A 25,235-nucleotide genomic window follows, 5' to 3' on the forward strand; every position below is an offset into this window, starting at 1 on the left:
GGGAGATAAGTGTGCATTTTTGTTAGGGGTGAGAATGCAACTTCCTTTTCAGCCATGAGCTTCCTGTTTTCCCTTCTTTTTTCATGGGTTTCTGGAAACCTGAGTCCTGGTTTCTGGGTGAAGAAGCCCAAGAGCTGTCCAGGGTGTATCTCTGTCTCCAAACATCTTTCAGCTCCTCTTAGGGGCTTTCCACTCCCAGCCTCTCCTCCTCTCACTGGTGTGGGAGGAGGTAGCAGAGCTTCCTGAGGGGAAGTGACTGGCAAGTGTCACCATCCAATGAAGTGAGCTGTAGCTCACGAAAGCTTATGCTCAAATAAATTGGTTAGTCTCTAAGGTGCCACAAGTCCTCCTGTTCTTTTTGCAGATACAGACTAACACGGCTGCTACTCTGAAACCTCTGGCTCTAGGGAATTAAAAGATCAATTTTTAAATGTGATGGAACTATAAATATATAAAGAACACAGGCCACACAGTCTCTGAATGGCGTCGGAGATCACCTACGCCGAGGTGAAGTTTAAGAATGCACCACCACCTGCAGAGGCCACAGGTAAATAACAAGCTATTTGGGGGATGGGCTATGGAGCGGTTCATTTTTGTGACACTGGTTCCCACGCAGCCCCAAGTCAGAGGCACCGGCTAGCTCAGTGGGATTAGGGAATGTGCTCTGGAGCCTTTCAGCCTTCGGGTGGAAACTGGGTCTTTCTGGTTCTAATAATAATTATAGCCACTCAAGGGACCTTCCCTCAGCAGCAGAACTCAACTTCCTTTACCTCTCTCCTGCAATTGTGAATAGCACAACTGCCTAAAGTGACGTCCCTTTTCTCCCCACACTCCCATATTCCCAAAGTGTTCCTGCTTATTGCCACCTGGGGCAGCCAGTCCCTCAGGGAGTGCCCTCCATTCCTTCCCTTTCAGTGTGAGAGCTACCCCCTCCCACCTCTCTCACCCTTCTGGCATCTGTGGGGTCCCTTATGGTAGCGAAGAAGACGGGACTTGGGAACAATGAATATAAAGGGGATTTTCTAGTGAACCTGCTAGACCCTGAGCTCCCAGACTAACAGCCTGGGATACCTAATGTCACCACACAGAGTCTCCTCAATGCCTGGCTTGGATTCAGCAGATATGGAAGGGGCTGCTAGGACACTAATTAGTGCCTTCTCCTTAACACTCCCTTCCCACCTACTGCTACCATCTATCCCCCTCCCTTCAGTCCACTTGCTGATGCATTACATGTTACTAGGGTGACCAGATAGCAAGTGTGAAAAATCAGGACAGAGGGTGGGGGGGGTGGGTAATAGGAGCCTATATAAGAAAAAGCCCCAAATATCAGGACTGTCCCTATAAAATCAGGACATCTGGTCAGCCTACATGTTACATTACCACCCACCGCATCCAAAATCATGGGAGAGGGGAATAGGAGCTAGAATCACGTTAAGAGGGAGTGCAGGGTAGCCTAAGAACTCCTCAAAGACTCCTTGCTCCGATCATCTGAGACAAATGACACCTGAAGAGCAACATGAACTTTAGCAGCACTGGGCTTGCTCTGATGAGATGTGAAAAGCTCCCTTGAACCCGTAACCTCCTGCTAGGCCCTCACTCCCTAATACCGGAATCTGAATATTTGCTCATTACATGGGCTGGAGACATAGAGTTTGGATCTAAATCTGATCTTCTGCAGAGTTTGGAGAGGTCAGGAGTCAGACCCAATGTTCCAATTTATTCCCATCCCTAATAACATGTTAAACTCCTGAATAAGGGTCATTAGAGGGCAGCAACAGCAGCAGCTGCTCATGATTGTCTAGTCTTGTCCAGAGTATGGGCTCTTCAGGAAAGTTTTAAGTTCGTTGCAGAACCCTAACAGACAGGGGCTGATATGAGAAGAACTAACCGTCCTGGGGCTGGGAGTTTCTTCACCCTTAGCACACCTAGAGAAGAGAATATCCCAGAGTGCACCCCAGAAGCACACCCAGTGGCTCCCATGGCTGATTGCTGCACTCTTGCTGCTGTTGGCTATCTCTTTCCTCATCGCCCTCATTGGTGAGTATAAATGGACTGATTATTTAAGGAGGGAGGGGCACAACTAGGGACAAAAGATGGTCAATGCAGGCTGGAGATCAGGAAACATTTCCTAACTGTGAGGAGGCCGGTTAGACTGTGGAAGAGTCTTCTGAAAAGAAGGGAAAAGGAAACCCCATCACCTGGGTCTGACAAACCTGGAGATTATACTGTAAGGAACAGTCCTGCACGGACCTGCCAAGGGAGGATGGGGGATTGGATGGACAAGCTGTGACCTCATAAGTTTTTCCCCATGTCATGCTGTTTGGAGTGGCACACAAGTGTGAGTGACAATCTCAGGTCAGGCTGTCAGAAAACAGGGCAGACACTCCTAACTGGTGATATATTCTATCATTAAATTTCACCAAGCCAGTAATAAATGTGAGCTCCTGAATCACTACACCAGTCTTACCATGGAGTCACGGGCATTCCCCTTAGGCTCTCCAGTCAATCTTACCACCCTGACAAACTGGACTTAGTGATAACGGTCATATAAACCAAAAATCACACCACATCAGGTTGCTCCCAGTCCCAAAGGACCAGCCACTTACCCCCAGGTCAATTGGTGTTCCAGATCTTATACCAAAGACTATGCTGGCAGCCAATTCTCTAGTACACTAACTAAAGATTTATCAGCTAAGAAAAAGAAATGAGAGTTACTGAGAGGTTAAAATAAGTAAAATACATTTACAAAGTTTGTAAATCCAAATGATAGCAGTTGATGTAATAACCTGCCAGTTTCCGAAAAGTCTTTTCAGGGGTACCCAGCTTGTGTCTGAGGATCTCCATTTTACATCTCGTACACTTTCCTACCAGAGCCCAAATAGTCAGAGATACAGGATGTTCTTTGAATCCATATTTATATCTTCTTCTCACAGAAGACAAGCTAACAGTTTTTCTAACCATGTGGGTTATAATGAGTCAGAAATGCAAACTGAGTCTGTGAATTTCCATTGTGGAACACAATGGCCTTTGTTTGAAGTTAGCAACTTTCTTCATTTATATTTCCAAGGCTCCTATCACGTTTGATGGGTAATTTAATTACAAGGATATACATAATGCAAAAGATAATATAATAGTCAATAACAATCCTTCATTAGTTTTCATGAAGTACATTCTCATCTTAATACTAACACACACTTTTGATTTAAGGTTAACTAATTTACAGGGTTATACATAATGTAATTAGGGTTGCCAACTTTCTAATTCCAGAAAACCAAACACCCTTGCCCCGCCCTCTGACCCACCTCTTCCTGAGGCCCCGCCCCTGCTTACTCCATCCCCCCTCCCTCTGTTGCTTGATCTCCCCCACCCTCACTCACATGCTCATTTGCACTGCAAGGCCCAAACAGGCATATTTATTGTTTTGACAGATGTATTATGCTAAGTTCAGGTTTTATTTGTTACAGGTCGCTAGCTGGCCACAAAATAGTCAAAAAGGATAATTTTTTAAAAAATGAAATTTCACAAAGATTTTCAGGATTCCTTCCCTCCCCTCTTCCCATTTTTCGTAACCAGCTCCATGTTTTTTGTTCACTAAAGTTATTGTAATTTTATGTGTGGAATTAGGACCACACATTATCACAGCTGCAATGGGTCTATTAAAGGCCCACTCCTGAAGCCCAAATATAAATCCATAGAGCACAACCACAGAAATGCACACCTGTCCAGATACCTATATAAATAAATCTGTAGAAACTGACTCCCACACGTACATGCAGATACACACGTGTATTCATGTGTACACATCTAGCAAGCACTAACACATATACTTCCACATTATTTATTATTACAATTGTTGTTTAGTGCCTAGAGACCCCAACTCAGATCAGGGCTCCAGGGTGGTAGGTGGTGGACATACACATAAAAACAGAGAGTCTGCAACAAAGAGTTTGTATGTAGCTAGACAAAGGTGAGGAGAAATGTATGATACATTGGCTCTTCTGCAATTACTAGTCAACAACATTCACTTTTTAAGAAATAATACATTTCTTTTAGCGTTCCCTTCTCTTTTAAAAACTTGTTGTGAAATTAATACACACATATTTTATGTCATCAATTTTTTTGTGTGCAAGCCAGCAAAAGGAATAAAAGTCAAAGAGTTAGGCTGCAAATTTTATTCACACCGGTATACACACATGCAACAATACACACACCTCCCTTCACAAAGACACACAGTCTCTTACACACACACAATGCATGCATGCACACACAGAGACACCTAGCTGGGAGGGCGGGGGCTGGAGGTGAGAGAATGAGGAGGGAAAGAGATCAAGGACGAGAGCAGCGTGGGGGTGAGAAGGGGTAGTGAAGGAGAGAGAAAGGGGTATGGGGGGTGAATGGGGATGCAGGGGGAGACAGAAGGCTACAGGTGCTTGAGTATGTGGCGGGCACAGGAGTGTATAGGATCATAATGGGAGTGCAGCAGTGTCTGGAGGTGAATGGGGTGCAGGGCTGTGGGGGGTGGGGGACATGGGGGGGCGGTTCTGGGAGGTGGAGAGAATGGGTGAGAGAGTGCTGTAAGGGGTACAGGACTGGGGTGGGTAGGGGTGGGGGGCAGGGTAGGTTGGGGTGGGGAACGATGCAGTGAGAGGGATGGGAGTATGCAGGGGTTGGGACAGGGAGGGATGCAATGACGGGGGGTGGGGGGCAGGGTAGGTTGGGGGGAGCGATGCAGTGAGGGGGATGGGGGTGCAGGGGCATTGGGACAGGGAGGGATGCAATGATGGGGGGATCAGGACCCAGGGAGGTTGGGGGGGGGAGGGATGCAGTGAGGGGGATGTGGGGGAGCAGCCCCATTCCCAGCACTCGGAGACAGGGATACTTACCTCTAACCCCTGGGTGCCGGCAATGGGGTGACAGACCGCGGTTCACCGCAGGGCACACACTGCAGCTCGAGTCCAGCCACAGAAGGAGCGTGAGGAAAAAAAGTGGGCCAGCAGCAGCAGGAGAGACGCGCACCACAACCCCTCAACAGCCGACTGCTAGGCTCGCTAGTTTGTCCCCTGCCCTGCCCTGCCCAATGGGAGCTGCACCTGCATACGGACCCCCCTGACATCCCTAAGCCTAGGAGCTGGGCATCCTGGCTGCTTCCCCCGGCGGGAGCTGTGATGCAGTGGCTAGCAGAAAGCCTGCCAGCCCTGCTGCATGGCACCGCCAGCTGGACAGTCAACGCCCTGGTCAGCCATGCTGACCGGAGCCACCAGGATCCTTTTTCGACTGGGTGTTCCAGTCAAAGACCAAACACCTGGTCATCCTAAATCAACAGGTTATAGATAAGTGAAGTCAATACCATTGCAATCTCCTTTGAACTAGACTAACACACAAGTGAATGGGCCTGATTACACCACAATATCTTTTAACACTTTTTTGATTTCTATTAACATATGAGTGAACTAGGCTGCAGCCCTGTCCTGAGCTGGCACCTGGGTAGACAGCCTCCTACCCCATCAATAATTTCTATTCCTCAACTAGACCAGGGTAATTTTTCCCTATGACAGTGTGCACTTGGGCCTCCAGGATAACAGAGGGAACCCAAGAGAGCTGCCCTATTCTACTCCCTGGGGAGGTTTGCGATGGCATTTGTGACAAGAAAACAAACAAAAGCGAAGCAGTCCCTGGTGAACACCAGGAGAAGTCACGATGTATGGAAGAGATGGCAAGAAGGAGGGAAATATTCTATCCACTCTTTTCTCTCTCTCTCTCTCTCTCTCTCTCTCTCCTTTACAGTTACCCAGGTTGGCCTAAGGACAAATCAAAGCTGTGAAGAGTACGAGATGGTGAGGCAGTATCTCAGGAAGAGAAACTGTGTTGAAGAAGAACCTGATGGGAAAGGTCAATAACACTAAAAGAGAAGAAAAGACCCCAGAGTCAGTTTTCTGGGGCTGGGGCCTGATTAACATTCAGACCTAAATTAACAGCAAATAACGTAAGGGGTGTGGAGAGATTGACTTTTGAGGAAAGAATAAGATAAACGCATAGGCACAGTATTGTAGTTGAGGGTAAATGCAGGTAAATTGAGTTTACCCACTTCTCATTTGGGGAATATAGGGTTTAGGTTAAGTTAATTTACCCACTTCTTTTGTTACCACTACATAGGCTTCCCATTGGTTGGATAAGTGATAACTACCTAGAGATGTGCATCTTTTATTTATACAACACCTTAGGTGCACACGATGCTTGAAAACCAATCAAGTGATAGGTCCTTGCTCTAAGAAGCTCACTGGCTAAGAGTATATATATCATAGATATTATTATTTATTAAGGTCAGAACTGATCATCTAGTCTGAACTCCTGCACAACGCAGGCCACAGAATCTCACCCACCCACTCCTGCGATAACCTCTCACCTATGTCTGAGCTATTGAAGTCCTCAAACCATGGTTTAAAGACTTCAAGAAGCAGAGAATCCTCCAGCAAGTGACCCTTGCCCCATGCTACAGAGGAAGGCGAAAAACTTCCAGGGCCTCTTCCAATCTGCCCTGGAAGAAAATTCCTCCCCGACCCCAAATATGGTGATATACTGGAGCCAGGGCTGTAATTTCCAGCTTGAGGAATCATACCCATGCTAGCTTTGACTGAGCTAGTGCACTATAAATAGAAATGTAGCTGTGGCAGCAAAAGCAGTAGAAGCGGCTAGCCACCCCAAGTACATATCTGTCTTAAACCTTAGGGAAGACAATAAATAAAGAGCAGTGGAGGGAGTAGATGTAGATGAACTTCATACCAATGAAAGATCATGAGGTGGATTTAATGTTAAGTGCTTCTCTCATTAGTTCTAGTTTTTTATGTTTCATTGTTTGAGATAATTTCTCACAGAACAAATGTCATGTAATGTTAAAGTTGTTCTGTTCTACTTTTAAGAACATTTTCCTCAAACCCTGAAAAGTTAGAAAATAAATGGTTCAGATCAACAACCACAGTTCTGTTTCTCTACCCACACAGGTAAAAAAGCTTACCGATTCTTACCTATTACTGTCCTCCTTTCACAACACTTTATTCCCACCCAAGTCTTCATACACTACCATCAGCCTTAACTCTGACATACATACAAGGACACTTATGTTAAATGTATATATTCTTCTTTTAACATATGCTTTTGTTTGGGGATTTCTTTGAATAGAAGAGAATAATAAGGCTGACTGAAAAATTTCAAACTAAATATTTTCCAAACAGAAAATGAAGTTTCATCTAAATAAACATTTTCCATGAGAAAAGATAGATTTTGGTGGAATTTTCCATCAGGAAAATTGAAATGAAAATTTTTGATTTGGGGATGTCAAAACGTTTCATTTCAGTCAAAAATACTGAAACAAAACATTTTGAAATTTCCAAATCACATCTTTTCAAAACTTTTCATTCCACAAAAAGTTTTGATATGTCGATTTTTCATCCTGATTTGGGATGGAAACAGATGTCAAAATATCAGCATTTTCTGTGGGATGGAACTTCTCTGTTTTTGAGAGAATAACTTTTACCATACGTCTCTTTCTTGTAGCCACTGCTGTGTAACTTGAACTTGGACACACTTACAAGAAGACATATGTTAAAAAGTTATTTCCCCCCAAAGAAATCCAAAAAGAGAACCATATCTTAAAAGAAGGAGTTATACTTCAGCATGATTGTACACAAAAACAGTAAGAAGCTTCATGCAGGTAGCCTGGGTGCTCAGCACCTGAATCTGCGCATCCAGGTCAGCCAGTCTAGGGGTGAACCTAGCCTGGGTGTGAGCCTAGTCTGAATCTGTATAGCCAAACCCAAGTTATTGTGTCATCACAGTGTCTGCACTTATCCATGTTTCTCTGGGGCCATATCCCATGGTTGTGTGTGCTGAGATGCTCTAGGACACTTCCCCAGTCAACTGGGTCAATTTCAGGAGAATTTGTTTTTTCCTTCTGGGGGAACTGTAGGAAGGTATTGGAGGATTATCAACACATTTTGCCTGTGTCCTCAATGAAAAGTGGACAGGTTCCAGGCCTACTGAGTGTGGAACCTGGATTCTAAACCCCACTGCACAGCCAGATACACTGGCCCAGATTTAAAGCTCTGCCAAACCCAGATCAGAGGTTTTTCTGTGTGGATGGTGGCGGGTGGGGGCCTGGGTTGGTCTAAAATCCAGGTAAAAGCCCAGGTTAACTCTGTAGGGCAGTATAGATGTACCCCAAGTGTAAAATCCTGATCCCATTGAAGTGAATTGGAGTTTTACCCTCAGCTTCACTGGGATCAGGATCTCACCCTAAGTCTTGAAATATTTTCTCATGTAGATCTTTGAATATACTCTGACTTCCTGTAAGGTCTGAAATATAAAATAAAATGTGGGATATAAAGTATATTTTGTACACTCCTCAAATGTAAGGCTTTTACTACTACAGTCAGCAACAGCATATGTGAGCACCATACATGTTAATACAAAGAAAAGCTTTGTTTAGTGACAGTTAAGGTTGCATTGAGGTAAACCCCACCAAAGCACAATCTTAAAAGCATGGAAGTCAGAAGTTAAGGGGGAACTCTCATGAACTGTTTGCTATTTTCATGTTTCATGGATAACAGCCCCAACACTGCAAAAGGCTTTTGCTGCCATCTCCAACAGGCACAGAAAAGCAACACATACCCCAACTTCATCTAACTCACATGCTAGCACAAAACTTTATCAGTGACCTCATATGCTAGTGTATTAACAGATTGACATATCTGACTGACACAGTCCATGCATTTGGGAAATTACTCTGCCTTCAGGTTGCTGAGATGACTGAGAGTTTCCCATAACTTGCTATTTCCATGCTTTTTAGATTCTGGGCTGGTGAATGGGGTGTCTGGATGCTGTCTTACCTGTCACTAAACAAAGCTTTTGTTTCTGGTAAATTGCTAACATATGTACTTGCTGAGTGTAGTAATAATGCATCTGGTGAGTGTACAACATAAATTGTGTACAACACATTTCAATTTCAATTGTGGGCGTCTGAGGAAGTGAGAGTATGGTCAAAGATCTACATGATAAAATATTTAGAGACTTACTGTTCCTATGGAGACATATGATAAAAGTATAACTCAGTCATTTAAGATGTGGGGTCTCTTTCTGGATATTTTAGAAAAAAAGAAAAACTTTCAACATATGTCTCCTTTTGGAACATCTGTCAGGATTCAGGCTGTATGGTAACTTATACAAGATGGAGACACAGGTTAAAAGTTATTCACTTTTCTTCAAAGAAATCCTGAAAAGGAAGCGAGTCTTACAAAGACAGATCTTTTTAAAATGTGTCCTCCAACGTATACCAGAGTTAATACAGAACTGTATGGTAGTTTATGATGCATTGGGTGTAATCAATATGTTGTAGATGGCAGACGGTGTCACTGAGTCCTGGGTGATGCTCTGGAACTACTCCATACGAAGCCAGTCAGGACTCTGGGGGAGAATGCCTCCTCTCTGTGAGCAGACTGTCTCCAGGGGCAAGAAGCTTACACAGCTTCGACCTTCCTGGGTCTGACCTTGGAGCATTCAGCATCCCCTTTTCACACCGTGCACTTCCCACAGTGAATTCGCACAGTCAGGGCTCCTGGGGAAACCAGAGGGCCCTGCACCCCAACTCCACAGTCAGACATGACTCTCAGCCAGCAAGTAAAACAGAAGGTTTATTAGATGACAGGAACATGGTCTAAAACAGAGCTTATAGGTACAGAGAATAGGATTCCTCAGTCAGGTCCATCATGGGGGTGGTTAGGGAGCCCAGAACCCAGTTCTGGGCCTCCCTCCATTTCCCCAGCCAGCTCTAAACTGAAACTCCCTCCAGCCCCTCCTCTGGCCTCTGTCTCTTTCCTCTCTGTCTCTTTCCCCGGGCCAGGAGGCCACCTGATCGCTTTGTTCTCCAACACCTTCAGTTGGCACCTTGTGGAGGAGGAGGGGCCCAGGCCATCAGTTACCAGGAGACAGGGTGTCGGCCATTCTCTGTGCAGACAGCATCACACTGGCCCTCTAGGGCTCTGCAACAATCACGCACCTTATCCCACCACCTAGATACTTAAGAAATGCATAGGGGAAACTGAGGCACCCACACAGTATTCAGAGAAAACATTAAGAACATTCCCACTTTGTCACAGATGGTAATAGGTAAGATGTGCTAAGTTCTCTGTAGGTGCAGGCAGAAGAAGTGTGCCTGTTGATATCACCTATTTATTTTCTAACTTTTCAACATTTGAGGAAAATGGCATCAAAACATGCCATTTGCAAAGAGTGATGCCAAGATAGTGAAGAACACAGCAGCTGCAGTAAAGGTTCGGCTATGAAGAAATGTATTTGATTAAATGCAGCCACTGCAACTTGGCAAATCTGCTGTCACACATAAAAGATGGAGGATAATATGTAGTAAAGAATATCCTCACTAGTTAATATGGTGCTTTCAAACAGGCAATGCTGAAGTCAGTGTTGACATTAGAATCAATAGGGTCATTGGAATCTGATGAATTTGCATCCATGTGTTGGCAGGGGTCCAGCTCCCTCCTCCCTCTCTGTTCCCAGACATGGTTCGCTGGAAAATAACAGTCCAGAGTCCAATCTGCAGGCAATGTGATGGGTTTCTTGGGGCTAAACAAGCAAGCACATTCTGAAGCCCTTCACACCAGTCGGGCTATCTCTATACGCCAATAGAGCTGTCCTCTTCCTCTCCCCAAACTACAGTTCTATACACCGATAGAACCCCTTCTTCTTCTAAGCCCTAGGTCTGCACGCCGACGGAGTTCCCTCTTCTCCCCCCTCTTCTTAATTATACTTGTAGTGCCCCTCCCCTGAGCCCACCCCTTCCAATATATGGTCATGTTCCGTTCTGGGGGGTCTTGAGTCTGAGGGTGATAATAGCACCTCTTTCGTACCTGATGGGAGGGGTAAGGAGCGGGGTTACTTTTGGCCATGGTCACTCTCTCGCAGACTCCGTGTCTCTTCCTTACACCTTCCCACCTTCCAGCTGCTTGGTTACCATAGCAACCCCTTGCTGGATTCAGTCCCCTTGTCTTCTCTTGTTACTGAAAGGCAAGGCTTTCACTTTGCGTGGGGCAGCCTTGTGCTTTCACTTACATTCTCTTTCTTGCTTATTCAGCCTGTTTAAATTAAAAGCAAGGCCAGAAGCAAGATTATTATTGTTCGGTCTTTACCCTATTTGCTTCACATTCTCCTAACATCAGGTACAAACATAAGTCACTGCCTAGTAGTGCTGTGACATAAGTGACATAAGTCACTGCTGGTTAGTAGATATGTTCATATCTTCACTGCAGTGCTTCCAATTTGCTGCAGCTCACATCAGTTATGAAGCAAAAAATATTTTTCTCTGAAATTCCAAAATGGAAAACTATAAAGTGGTGTTTGTGTAAACTATAGATATACACAGAAGTGTATCCATTCATAGATATACACAGGAAGTGTCTTTATGCAGGAAGTTTAATGTAAATGCTCCATCTGTACTCTTGCAAAAGACTATTTTGAAAGGGGAGACACCAGGCATCCAATAACAAAACATTCCTATATCTGAAATATTTTAAAGTACATTACTCTCCTACAAATTCCAAAATAAAAAGCCCTTCTGCACCCCTATTTTGTGTGTTACAGGTTTTTCCTGTAGTAAACCATTTTGCAAATATTCCCATTCTTTTCCCACATAGCACAATTCTCTGAGGCAACCTTAAGTATGCCTTTGTTACCACTCCACCATAATACTACAAATTAGAGGATGTCAGGAGAGAGGGCAGTGATGGAAGACTGACTGAAAGGAATGAGTTTTGAGGAGCGATTTGAGGTAGGAGCACATGGGGTCAAGGAGGTTATTCCAGGCATTGAGGACATAGTGAGAAAAGTTGCAGTGTAGCTTATGGGAAACGGTCAGGAGAGTACTGAGATAAACTGAAGTGGCTGAATGCAGGAGTAGGAAGCCACTATAGATGAGATGGAGACAGGGCAGAGCTGTGGAGGGCCTTGAAGGTGAGGTGAGGCGTTTGAATCTGACACAAGCAGAAAGCCAATGAAGACACTTAAGTGGGAGGGGTCGGGGGATGGAATGGCAGCAGCAAGCTGGATGGACTTGAGGGACACAATATGAAACTTGAGGAGACCAGGGGCAGGGGTTGGAGCCGTAGACAAGATTAGAGAGAGATGGCCTGAGGAACTGGCAGTAGGGATGGAGAGAGGGAAGAAAGGACAGGCAGAGCTCAGGGGTCAAATGGATAGCGGTGGGATCAAATGGCTGGTAAGGGTGAGAGTCTTCACAGAAGAGACAACACATGAAGCGATTAGAGTGGATGAGGTCAGGCAAGGATAGGGTGCAGAGGTAGAATAGAAGACCATTGAGGAAGGAAGTGGACAGAGGGGAAGAAGGTGAAGGAGGAGACACTAACGGAGAGTCTGCCAGAGCAAGCGCAGAAGCAGGAAGGGAAACAATCCAGCACAGAACTAGTTAGTGTGCGTTAATAGTCTACCAGTGCCTCCAAGGGGCAAGCACAGTGAGGGAAAGAACTGACCAGGAGGGATTTAGGGGGAAGAATTAGGTATAAAAAAGACCAAGTAGGAGAAAAAATAATTCAGGCTGCTGGTCGTGAATCATTTCCTCACCATGAAGGTCTCTGTTAGTCCCCATTGCTTCAGATATGTGTGGAATGAAGATGGACTGGATGGAACTGCCCTGGGGTCTGAACTGGGTATCACCTACCAAGTCCTTTCCATTTTTATTTTCTGTGATTCATTCTCCTTTTCTCCCACAGGGCGAGTCCGGACGTGCTGTCCCATGGGCTGGAAGCCCTTTCAGGCCAGCTGCTACTACTTCTCGAAAGACTTGATGACCTGGGATGACAGTGAGAGGAACTGCACAGGGATGGGCTCCCACCTGGTGGTGATCAACACAAGAGCTGAGCAGGTAACTTGCTGAGACTCAGGCTCCTCTGGGCACTCAGAGTGTAGCCCTGAAGAGGATGTTTGGGCTCTGTGTTCATTCAGTCCTGGGCTTCCTCATCCATCACATCCAGCACCACCACACCCCACAGGGACCCCCGTCTCCTACTGTCTGCCCAGAGACTGCACCTGGTGGAAATTTTATTTTATTTTAATCCAGGATTTCATCTTCACTCGGGTAAATGGAACAGTTACAGGCCACCAACGAAGGAATTACTGTATTGGTCTGACTGATCAGGAGAAGAAAAGACAGTGGCGCTGGGTGGATGGGACTCCATATAACAATACTGCAGCGTGAGTATTTCCTGGGATGGAGACCACTTACCATCCTCCACATAGTTCCAGGGTTAGTATACAAAGTAGTGTGTGTGTGTGTGTGTGTGAGCACCTTACCCACGACTGGAACTAACTATATCTGGTCTAATAGAGAGAAGATTTACAAAGGGAACATGGATAGAGGCTATGAATGAATTTTAGAGAACAGTGTACTGAAGAAGAGGAGTGTTTGTGGCTGATTCAACTGTTGCAATTCTCCTTCTCCTCTTATCATCGCCAGCTACAACTCTTTCCCCTGCAATGTTTATAATGATGCATCTCTAACACACGAGCTTCTCTCTTTTACAGGTTCTGGAGGCCTGGGGAACCCAGTCATCACACCAAAGAGAACTGTGTTGTCATGTATGTGTCGGCAGAACAAAATGCATACGGTAACAGGAATTGGAATAACGTCCCTTGTTCCAATACATTTCATCGAATCTGTGAGACTGCAGCACTTAGATTTTGAGGAAGAACCCCCATCCTGGATGTGAGACTGGAGAGTCCCCCTATCTCTCGCTTGGGTCAGCTCCCAGAGAGATCTGGTGGGAGGGTTTTGATCAGCCCTGGGCTATCATGACATTGGGCTTAGGCGGTGGAGGATGATGTTGGGGCCCAAACTCTCTCAATAGATGGAACTAGTGGTTCCCAGACTTGTTCCTCCGCTTGTGCAGGGAAAGCCCCTGGCAGGCTGGGCCAGTTTGTTTACCTGCCATGTCCGCAGGTTCAGTGGTGACCAGTACATCCCTTGGCCCGCGCCGCTTCCAGCAGCTCCCGTTGGCCTGGAACAGCGAACCGCGGCCACTGGGAGCCGCGATCGGCCGAACCAGCGGACGTAGCAGGTAAACAAACCGGCCCGGCCCACCAGGGGCTTTCCCTGCACAAGCGGTGGAACAAGTCTGGGAACCACTGCACTAGATCAATTTTGGAAAAATCTGAAAACTGCTGAAAATATCTAAAGTGGAAAAAGCCAAAGTGCAATGATCTCTTCCTGTGATGTCATTGAAGCTCCCAGGAGACTGGTGGAGGAGGCAGGCTGGGAAAGGCAGGACCAGTGGGTTTGCCCTGGGAAATCTTGAAAGGAGGTTTCCTGTTCATATTAGCCCTCCCAGTGTTGGTCAAGGTAACAACTTATGTAACCCTTCTACCCGTCAGAGTTGGCAGCAGCAAGGGCCGGGTTCAGAATCTAGGGGCTCTGTTTCAACAACACAATGGAAAACCGGCTTGAGCCCCCACCCAGGGACCTGGGACAATTACATACCACACCCCTGGGTGCCTCAAAGAGGCAATACTTTCCCTCTCGCAAGCACAGAGTCTGAGTGTAGCAAAAGCCTTTTAATAAAGGAGGGAAACAATGCAGCATTATGTTGGGGAAACACCACAAAAAGGATTCATAACAGCAACCTTGAGCAAAAGACCCACCCCCAAGTAAGTTTGGCAGTGTCCTTTTCCCCTCAGGGTCTTAAGTCCAGCAACCCAACAGTCACCCCACCGCCCCACAGTTTCTGTCTTGGGTCAGTGCAGCCCCCCCAGAGTTCAGAAGTTCATCTACAGAGTTTACCTCCCAGCCTGGGTGGAAGTGGAGGGAGGTATGGGGAGCATCTTACATGCTCTGCTGATCGGGTCGACAGCCAATTGCCACACCTCTCCATGGGGTTCTGCTTCAGTCTTCACCACCAGCGGCGCCTCTCTATCTGCCGCCCTGCTATCTGTTCCACTCCGCTCTCCGCACCTCTCTGCTAGCTGTCCTGCTGTCTGCTCCTCTCCGCCAACTGCTGTGCTATCCACTCCACTCCACTCTCCGCTCCTCTCCGCTAGCCACCCTGCTAGCCTTGCCTCTCTGCTATCCGCTTCTCTCCACCAACCATCCTGCTAGCCGCTCACCAATATGTCTTCAGACCCCCCCCCCCACACACACACTTAACACAACTCTCAGTGATTTTAGCTCTTAGTAACTTCAGCTCTCTAGTGATTTCAGCTTTTTAGTGATTTCAGCTGTTAGCAGGGGAGCCCCAGTGCTGGCACACTCAGAACCTCTAGCCCAAAGGAGGTCTAATGCTTAGACCAAGGTATCAGTGATTTCAGCTCTGCAGCACGTAACAAGACTCCTAATGGAGCCAAAATTAGCTCTGTTATTACACGGTGGAGAGAGAAGGGGTCAGAGTAGTGTTTAGGGCCCTTAGAAGGGGCCCACACTGCCAGGTACACATTCCTGCCCCCAGCCTCTCTCAGTTCACTGGGCTTTGGAACCCATGTCCCTTGCCTAGCGAGTGCTACTTAGTTGAGGGCAAGTCCCTCCATCATAAAATGCCAAGTACAGTTCTACTGTCCTTGATTCACATAACCAGGATAACAATGCTTTATTACTCCTGCCCCAATAACAAAGAGACTGGGGATCCCACAGCAGCCAAAGTGACAATTTGGGCAGGCATTCCATCATGTTAGGCAGGATGGGTGTGCCCAGGCAAACAAGATCAGCCCCTGAAGTCCTTTTCCACAGCTCACCACCAGATGTTAGGGTAGAGCTCATTTCGACTATGCTTACATCCTCCCCCAAGATGAGAATTTGTCGTCCCGACAAATCACACTCCCTATTATACCAACTCATTGGTTCCCTCCAAAGGGCCTCAGGAAGCCCACTATGGCTTCCACAAGCCTGTGTGCTAAACATATTGCTCCTTACTAGTCACCCCAGGTGCATTATAAGTTAATCGTTTTACTGGTCTTATTACCCTGCCCCGTCTACTGAGAATCTTTGTTGCAGGGGTAGGGGGGACATCTTCTTGAGCAAAGGATAGAGAGGTTTCCTTTGAGGGTCCCTCAGCTACTGGCATAGGCCCCTGCATCTCTGGGTCTAACAATGGAAAGTCCAAGGTGCCCAGGGCACCCTTCAGCTGTATGTCTCCACTGTCCAATAACCTGTGTGTGTCATCACAGGGGGATCCCATCGGCGGCACAGGGGTGCCAGTAACAGGCCTAAATACTTCCACCGTGGAAGGGGGAGCTCTCTCTTGGTTTAGCTGATCGAGACTGAAATCTTGTCTCCATTTCAGGATAAACCATGGTCGTGTCTTCCTCCTGAGACTCACTCTCAGATGTGCTGAATAGGGGTAGGTTAGCTGCAGGGGACCCGCTGTCCATGTTAGATGGGTGGCTTTGGTCTAGCACTTTTGTTCTGCCCGGCTGCCCTGTTGTGGCCCATCTCATAAGGAGTGCCTACCAATTCCCCCACAGGGAGCAAAGGGTTTCTATGCACCATCTTTCCATGGACCCACTTTACATTTGATCTTGTAAACAGGCAGATCTTCCAGCTTTTCCATCACCAGGTAAGGTATTGCTTTCCATCTATCAGCTATTTTGTGTTAGCCAGCAATACCAAATTTCGCAGCAGGACTCTGTCCCCCGGCTGGAGCTCCTGCAAACGCACCCTAGCATCATATTGATGTTTGTTGCGGTCTGAGTTCTTTCGAGCTGCAGTAGCTAAGTGATAACCATCCCGCAGCTTTTTTTTTTAGTCAAGATACATATTGCTGATGAGTTTTATAGATATCTCCATCCTCTGATACACCAAAGCACAAATGTATGGGTAATCTTGGTTCTCACCCAAACATCAAGAGATATGGAGTGACTTCCGTAGCATCGTTCTTTGTGGCGTTGTAGGCATGCACCAGAAATGTGACATGCTGGCTCCAGGTTGCCTTTTGCTCTGGTCGCAAAGTCCCCAACATATTTAACAGGGTTCGATTGAACCTCTCTAGTTGAGAATCGCCTTGCGGGTGATAAGGTATTGCCCTAGACTTTTTAATTCCTGCTATCCTCAGCACCTCCTTCAGAAGGTGACTTTCAAAGTCCCTCCCCTGGTCAGAGTGTATCTGAGCCAGGAATTCATAAACTGAGAAATATTTCTCCCACAATACTCAAGCAACAGTGGTGACCCTCTGATCACGTGTGGGATATGCCTGCGCATACCATGTAAAATGGTTTGTCACTACTAGAATGTTCCCGACATTCCCCTTGTCTACTTCTAAAGACAAGAAATCAATGTGTACCAGCTCCAGAGGTTTGTTGCTGGTAATGTTCTTCAGATATGCAGCCCTTGTGGGCAGAGTTTTTCTTTGAACACATCGAGCGCAAGTTTCACATTTTCTGCGAACATCTTTAGCCATCCGGGGCCAATAGAACCTACTCCATCCCTAAATGTCCAAAGTCATCATGCAGGGCCCTCATGGCCAGGGCTCTGTACTTTTTTGGCAGCACTAGTTGTGCTCGTCGCTTTTGTAAAGGGTCCATGGTCACTCAGTGTAGCACTCCCTGAATCAGTTTAGTTTGGTCCATTCTTTTAATAGTAGTTCACCCTCAGGGTTAGGTGGGACAACCGCAGCTGGGCTTCACCCCTCCCTTTTGGCAAGTAGTGTATCACAAATGTCAATATTTTGCAGCTGAGCTTTTTGACAGTCAGCCTCATTGAGCATGGGCAATGGAGATTGGTCCAACACAATATAGTTCACTGAGGCAGAAGGCACGCTTTCCAGAGCTTCTGCAAAACATCCATGAAGGCTTTCATGGGCCTCTGGCTCTCGACGACTCACACTGCAAATAGCTCTTACTCCATCCATGTGTATCACAGAAACTTCCTGTGCCTGCGGACGCCTGGACAATGCATCCGCATCTACGTTGCTTCTTCCTGATCGGTATTGAATGCTGAAGTCATAGCTAACCAAGGCGGCCACCCATCTCTGCCCTGTAGCATCCAGCTTAGCACTTATTAAAACATAAGTCAGTGGATTGTTGTCTGTCCACACTTGGAACTGAGCATCATACAAGTAGTCCCCAAAAATTTTTCAGTGATGGCCCATTTCAAGACCAAGAACTCCAGCTTTTGGGTGGGATAGCGAGTTTCACTATCAGACAGTCCTCGGCTGGCAAAGGCTACAGGTTTACATTTGCCTTCCACTTCCTGGTACAGGACTGCTCCCAGACACTCCAAGCTGACATCAGTATGTAAAATAAACGGTTTGCTGGGGTCAACAAAGACTAGGACTGGAGCATGAGTTAGGCAAGTAATGATTTCTCAAAAAGCCCTTTCACGTCTCTCATCCCACCATGTCCCAGATGGTTTGAAGGGGCCATAGTGTCTCTGCACAGGAGGCTTTGGGGACCTCCCCTTATTCTTGGTCTTAGATTTGTTCTTGCTGGACTGGTATCCCCGGTAAGATTATTCAGAGGTTTTACAATCATAGCATAGTTTTTCACAAATTTGCAGTAGTAGCCACTAAATCTAAGAAAGGTCTTGAGTTCTTTGTAGCTACTTGGACATGGCCAGGTAGTGAGTGCTTCTATTTTAAGGGGATCAGTACTCACACCCTCTTGGGACACGATGTGACCCACATACTTCACTGAGGTTCTGCAGAACTGGCATTTGTCAATTGAAAGCTTTAAACCATAATCCTCCAACCTATCAAGCACTTTAAGAAGTCTTTTTTCATGCTCCTCCAACATTCTTCCAAACACAATCAGGTCATCCAAATAAACTAACACTTGCAGTAAATTCATGTCTCCCACAACTTTCTTCATAAGATGTTGAAATGTGGCAGGTGCTCCAGAAATCCCTTGGGCATGCGTTCGAACTGATAAAACCCTAATGGGCAGATGAAGGCTGTCTTCTCCTTATCTTCTTCTCCCAGAGGGATCCGGTAGTATCCACTTTGAAGATCCAACACAGAGAACCACTGGCTTCCCAGAAAACAGTCTAAGGCATCTTGGACTCGAGGCATAGTGTACTGGTTAACCACAGTACGGCTGTTTAGGGTGAAGCAGTAGATACACATCCAGATTTTCCCATTTTTTTACAGACCATCACAATGGTGAGGCGTATGGGCTGTGGGACTCGGTAATGATGCCATTCGCAGCCAGATACTGAAGATGGTGTCGCACATCTTCCATCTCAGAGAGAGCAATCCTCCTAGATCTCTCCCTGAAAGGTCAAGTGTCATGTAGTCTGATGTTGTGCTCTACTCCTTTTGCACATCCCACATCCCACTCATGCAGTGAGAACACCTTGGATTTTTCACAACATTTCTTCCTCAGGTGATCTTTCCACTCCTCGGACACTGGTGAATCTCCAAAGTCAAATTTTGCTGGGTCTATTGTCGGAACTTGAGTTTCACACTGAAGTTTTACAATTGATTCAGGCTCAAAGAGGTCTGCTATCTTTTGTCCTTGCTTCACAACAACATCACAACTTGTTTCATTAGCAATCAGTATAATCACCTTTTCCTGGGCTTCAGCAGGTAGGGTTATGACTCCACTGGGGACCAGCACTCCTTCAGGGAGCTCTCCTTCAACCAGCTGCTCTACCATTGCTAATGCCCCTTTAGTGCCTTTCAGCCTGGTACTCATGACAAGCACTTCTTGCTCTGTCTTTGGAGGCACTATTAAGGGGCTTGTGCCCTCGTACTTCAGTGCCCCAATCGGTAGCTCAGATGTCTCCTTTATAGCACTCTCAATTTTCCTATAGGCTTCAGCACAAAACTTATGGATCATCAGGGTATTCAGGTACTGGTCCCCAGCCCATTGTCTGCAGTAATCCGCGACTACCTTGAAGAGACTGGAGTTGGTCCCTATCAGCACAGACACGTCAGAGGTCCCTTTAGGGTCAGGGCATGTTAAGGAAGCTGTGTCTACGTCTTCTCTTACCCCAGCAACCTCCTCTGGCAATTCCAGGTGCACTATGACATACCCTTGATAGGGGTATTCATCCATGCTGAGGCCACACAGACCAAGGCCAGTCAGTGGCTATATAGGCAGGTGCCTAAGCATCTGCTGGTAGAATGACTGAAATATAATAGTCACCTGAGATCCAGTGTCAAGCACTGCTTTACACTCTGCCCCTTCAATCCTCACTGTGACGTTTGCTCAAGGCCCTATCAGTCCTGCCAGGATCCCAGCTGGACAGTCTTTTCTGGGGAAATCTTTAAACCCTGCAGGCCTGGGTGGTCCCCGTCCCCAGGCCCTCTGGCAGTTACAGGATCTCTCCCAACTGATCCTCAGCTTTCCATACACTAAGGAGGGATTTTTTTCATTACGGCACTTGGCAGCACTGTGCCCATCCTGACCGCATCGGTAGCAGAAGAACTGTCTTTTCCCCCTTTGCCTGAATGGAACGATGGCTCTAAATGCTGACTTCTCCATCACCATAGTCTGAGGCTCCTTAGCCCTGGAAGTCTTAGCTCAGTCAATGGTGCTTTGCAGCTCAGCTATCCATTCTGCCAGGACCTGCATTTGCTGGGCAAGTTCCTTTCTGGTGCTCACCATCAGTATACTGGCCGTTTGCAGTGGTGTTGTGCTGGCTGGCTCCAATGTTTGGGCTTCCCAAAACCCGCTGGCAGCCTGCCTTTCTTCCTCCTCTCTGGCCTCTTTTATCAGCTGGGAGTAACTTGGGGGATGTTCCTGTCGTTCTCTTAACCGGAGATGAAGTAGAATCGGGTTCTGATACTGAGTTCCTCTCATGATTTGAGCCAGTCTAGTCCAATCCATCTGCTCAGCAGTCACTGCTACCCTCATGACAGCTCTCTGAAGCAGTCTCTCCAGTCTCTGTATGTAGGCTGAAGCCTTCTTGCCCCTTTGCTATCGGGAATTAAGGAACTTCCAGAAGCTGTCTTCAGGGCCCTCTACGCTACCAAAGGTGTGATCAAGGGCCTCTAGGCAGTCCTTCACTCTGACCCCAGGGTCAATGAGCTTCAGGGTGCAGATCACATCTAATGCTGGGCCCCTAAGGCTCTCTATTAGACATCTTGGCTTTTCTACATCTGGTACGGCCCACTCCTGCAGCATTTCAGTGGTATGCTCTAACCAGGGTTCAAACTCCTCTTCCCCAGCAAATAACCTTAACTTATGACAAGAGTTTTGACGCAGCATGGGACAGCATAACCTTTTCCAGTGTTTGCCCCACTGCTTTTGCCCAATCATCGGCCAAGGCTGCGGCCCCTGAGCTAGAGGCTGCTGAGCCAGGGCCCAACAAACCTGACATATTAGCCATTATACAAAGAGTAATTTCCTCAAAATATAAACACAATTGTTTCCCAATGTAGTGGATCACTCAACAGGTGCTTGCGAGGGGTGCTGACCCAGAAATCCCAGATGAGCCCCCAAAAATGTAACCCTTCTGCCCATCAGAGTTGGCAGCAACAAGGGCCGGGTTCAGTATCTAGGGGTTCCGTTTCAATAACACAATGCAAAACCAGCTCAAGCCCCCACCCAGTGACCTGGGACAATTACATACCACCCCCGTGGGTGCCTCGAAGAGGCAATACTTCCCCTCACGCAAGCACAGAGTCTGAGTGCAGCAAAAGCCTTTTAATACAGGAGGGAAACAATGCAGCATTATGTTGGGGAAACACCACAAACAGGATTCATAACACTAACCATGAGCAAAAGACCCACCCCCAAGTAAGTTTGGCAGTGTCCTTTTCCCCTCAGGGTCTTGAGTCCAGCAACCCAATAGTCACACACTCCCCTCCCCAGTTTCTGTCCTTGGTCAGTGCAACCCCCCAGAGTTCAGAAGTTCATCTGCAGAGTATACCTCCCAGCCTGGGTGGAAGTGGAGGGAGGTACGGGGGGCATCTTACATGCTCCGCTGCTCAGGTCGACAGCCGAGTGCCACACCTCTCAATGGGGTTCTACTGCAGTCTTCACCATCAGCCACTCCTCTCTGCCAGCTGTCCTGCTAGCCGCTCACCAATATGTCTTCAGCCCCCGCCCCGCCACTTAACACAGCTCTCAGTGATTTAGCTCTTAGCCCTGGTCTACACTAGGAGTTGAGGTTGAAATTAGCAGCATTAAATCAATTTAACCCTGCACACATTCACACGACAAAGCCTTTTTTTTTTACTTAAAGGACTCTTAAAATCGATTTCCTTACTCCACCCCCGACAAGGGGATTAGTGCTGAAATCAGCCTTGCCAGGTCAAATTTGGAGTACTGTGGTTGCAATTAGATGGTATTGGTCTCTGGGAGCTATCCCAGAGTGCTCCATTGTGACCGCTCTGGACAGCACTCTCAACTCAGATGCACTGGCCAGGTAGACAGGAAAAGGCCCACGAACTTTTGAATTTCATTTCCTGTTTGGCCAGCGTGGCAAGCTGCAGGTGAGTGCAGAGCTCATCAGCAGAGGTGACCATGCAGAGCTCATCAGCAGAGCTCATGAGCAGAGGTGACCATGACAGAGTCCCAGAATCGCAAAAGAGCTCCAGCATGGACCAAATGGGAGGTACGGGATCTGATCGCTGTATGGGGAGAGGAATCCGTGCTATCAGAACTATGTTCCAGTTTTTGAAATGCCAAAACATTTGTCAAAATCTCCCAGGGAATGAAGGACAGAGGCCATAACAGGGACCCAAAGCAGTGCCGCGTGAAACTTAAGAAGCTAAGGCAAGCCTACCAGAAAACCAGAGAGGCAAACGGCCGCTTTGGGTCAGAGCCCAAAACATGCCGCTTCTATGATGAGCTGCATGCCATTTTAGGGTGTTCAGCCACCACTACCCCAACCGTGTTGTTTCACTCCTTCAATGGAGATGGAGGCAACATGGAAGCCCATTTTGGGGACGAGGAAGATGATGAGGAGGAGGTTGTAGATGGCTCTAAACAAGCAAATGAAGAAACCAGTTTTCCCAACAGCCAAGAACTGTTTCTCACACTGGACCTGCAGCCAGTACCCCCTGAACCCACCCAAGGCTGCCTCCCAGACCCGCCAGGCGGAGAAGGGACCTCTGGTGAGTGTACCTTTTTAAACAGTATACATGGTTTAAAAGCAAGCATGTTTAATGATTCATTTGCCCTGGCATTCACGGCCAGTACAGCTACTGGAAAAGTCTGTTAACATGTCTGGGGATGGAGCAGAAATCCTTCAGGGACATCTCCATAAAGCTCTCCTGGATGTACTCCCAAATCCATTGCAAAAGGTTTCTGGAGAGGGCAACCTTATTCCGTCCACCATGGTAGGACACTTTACTATGTCTGGCCAGTAGCACGTACTCAGGAATCATTGCAAAACAAAGCATTGCAGTGTATGTTTGCTGGCATTCAAACAACATCCATTCTTTATCTCTCTGTGTTATCCTCAGGAGAGTGATATCATTCATGGTCACCTGGTTGAAATAGGGTGCTTTTCTTAAGAGGACATTCAAAGGTGTCCATTCCTGCTGGGCTGTTTGCCTGTGGCTGAACAGAAATGTTCCCCACTGTTAGACACGGGGAGAGAGGAGGGGCTAGCCATGTGGTGTGGGGAGGCAAAATGCGACCTTGTAACGAAAGCACAAGTGCTATGTATGTAATGTTAACAGCAAGGTTTACTGTGAATGAGTTTACCCATTGTTCTATAAAATGTGTCTCTTTAAATACCACTGTCCCTTTTTTTTTCTCCACCAGCTGCATGTGTTTCAAGGATCACAGGATCTTCTCCTTCCCAGAGGCTAGCGAAGATTAGAAGGTGAAAAAAACGCACTCGCAATGAAATGTTCTCTGAGCTCATGCTGTCGTCCCACAATGACAGAGCACAAACAAATGCATGGAGGCAGATAATGTCAGAGTGCAGGAAAGCACAAAATGACCGGGAGGAGAGGTGGCGGGCTGAAGAGAGTAAGTGGCGGGCTGAAGAGAGGGCTGAAGCTGAAAAGTGGCAGCAGCGTGATGAGAGGAGGCAGGATTCAATGCTCAGGCTGCTGGAAGATCAAACTAATATGCTCCAGCATATGGTTGAGCTGCATGAAAGGTAGCAGGAGCACAGACCGCCGTCACAGGCCCTGTGTAACCAACCACCCATCTTCCCAAGTTCCATAGCCTCCTCACCCAGACGTCCAAGAGCGCGGTGGGGGGGCTTCCAGCCACCCAGCCACTCCACCCCAGAGGATTGCCCAAGCAACAGAAGGCTGGCATTCAATAAGTTTTGAAGTGCAGTGTGGCCTTGTCCTTCCCTCCTCCACCACCCCTCCCGGTGCTTCCCTCCTCCACCACCCCTCCCGGGCTACCTTGGCAGTTATCCCCCTATTTGTGAGATGAATTAATAAAGAATGCACGAATGTGAAGCAACAATGACTTTATTGCCTCTGCAAGCGGTGATCGAAGGGAGGAGGGGAAGGTGGTTAGCTTACAGGGAAGTAGAGTGAACCAAGGGTGGGGGGTTCGTCAAGGAGAAACAAACAGAACTTTCGCACGGTAGCCTGGCCAGTCATGAAGCTGGTTTTCAAAGCTTCTCTGATGCGTACCGCGCCCTCCTGTGCTCTTCTAACCGCCCTGGTGTCTGGCTGCGCGTAACCAGCGGCCAGGTGATTTGCCTCAACCTCCCACCCTGCCATAAACGTCTCCCCCTTATTCTCACAGATATTGTGGAGTGCACAGCAAGCAGTAATAACAGTGGGAATATTGGTTTCGCTGAGGTCTAACCAAGTCAGTAAACTGCGCCAGCGTGCTTTTAAACATCCAAATGCACATTCTACCACCATTCTGCACTTGCTCAGCCTGTAGTTGAACAGCTCCTGACTACTGTCCAGGCTGCCTGTGTACGGCTTCATGAGCCATGGCATTAAGGGGTAGGCTGGGTCCCCAAGGGTAACTATAGGCATTTCAACATCCCCAATGGTTATTTTCTGGTCTGGGAATAAAGTCCCTTCCTGCAGCTTTTGAAACAGACCAGAGTTCCTGAAGATGCGAGCGTCATGTACCTTTCCTGGCCATCCTACGTTGATGTTGGTGAAACGCCCCTTGTGATTCACCAGTGCTTGCAGCACTATTGAAAAGTACCCCTTGCGGTTTATGTTCTCGCCGGCTTGGTGCTCCAGTGCCAAGATAGGGATATGGGTTCCGTCTATGGCCCCACCACAGTTAGGGAATCCCATTGCAGCAAAGCCATCCACTATGACCTGCACATTTCCCAGACTCACTACCCT

General features: G+C 47.2%; 1 protein-coding gene across 2 annotated transcripts; it reads left to right on the forward strand.

The window, feature by feature from the left end:
* Positions 1-455: 455 nt before the first annotated feature.
* Positions 456-23,771, forward strand: LOC144269241 (C-type lectin domain family 4 member D-like). 2 transcript variants are annotated; one of them, XR_013346893.1, is made up of 7 exons: positions 456-547; positions 5,785-5,889; positions 12,792-12,943; positions 13,139-13,272; positions 13,603-13,685; positions 22,658-23,063; positions 23,719-23,771. XR_013346893.1 is itself a non-coding variant. In XM_077824763.1 (6 exons), exons 1-6 carry the CDS (start codon positions 481-483, stop codon positions 13,760-13,762), a joined length of 750 nt encoding a protein of 249 aa, XP_077680889.1. In that variant the 3' UTR covers positions 13,763-13,900. The 2 variants fall into 2 exon arrangements, 1 of the variants encoding a protein (XP_077680889.1); XM_077824763.1 differs by lacking the exons at positions 22,658-23,063; positions 23,719-23,771 and adding an exon at positions 1,906-2,037 and having other exon boundaries at positions 481-547; positions 13,603-13,900.
* The last annotated feature ends 1,464 nt before the right edge of the window (positions 23,772-25,235 follow it).

The sequence above is a fragment of the Eretmochelys imbricata genome, chromosome 1, assembly GCF_965152235.1.
Source record: "Eretmochelys imbricata isolate rEreImb1 chromosome 1, rEreImb1.hap1, whole genome shotgun sequence".
In the NCBI taxonomy this organism is placed as follows: domain Eukaryota; kingdom Metazoa; phylum Chordata; order Testudines; family Cheloniidae; genus Eretmochelys; species Eretmochelys imbricata.

What these genes read in the sequence shown, in the direction of transcription:
- LOC144269241 (XM_077824763.1), top strand. Translation starts at nt 481, where the DNA reads ATGGCGTCGGAGATCACCTACGCCGAGGTGAAGTTTAAGAATGCACCA. An exon ending in ACCACCTGCAGAGGCCACAG is followed by an intron (nt 548 to 1,905) that starts GTAAATAACAAG and finishes TGGGGCTGGGAG; the next exon opens with TTTCTTCACCCTTAGCACAC. An exon ending in AGAAGAACCTGATGGGAAAG is followed by an intron (nt 5,890 to 12,791) that starts GTCAATAACACT and finishes TTTCTCCCACAG; the next exon opens with GGCGAGTCCGGACGTGCTGT.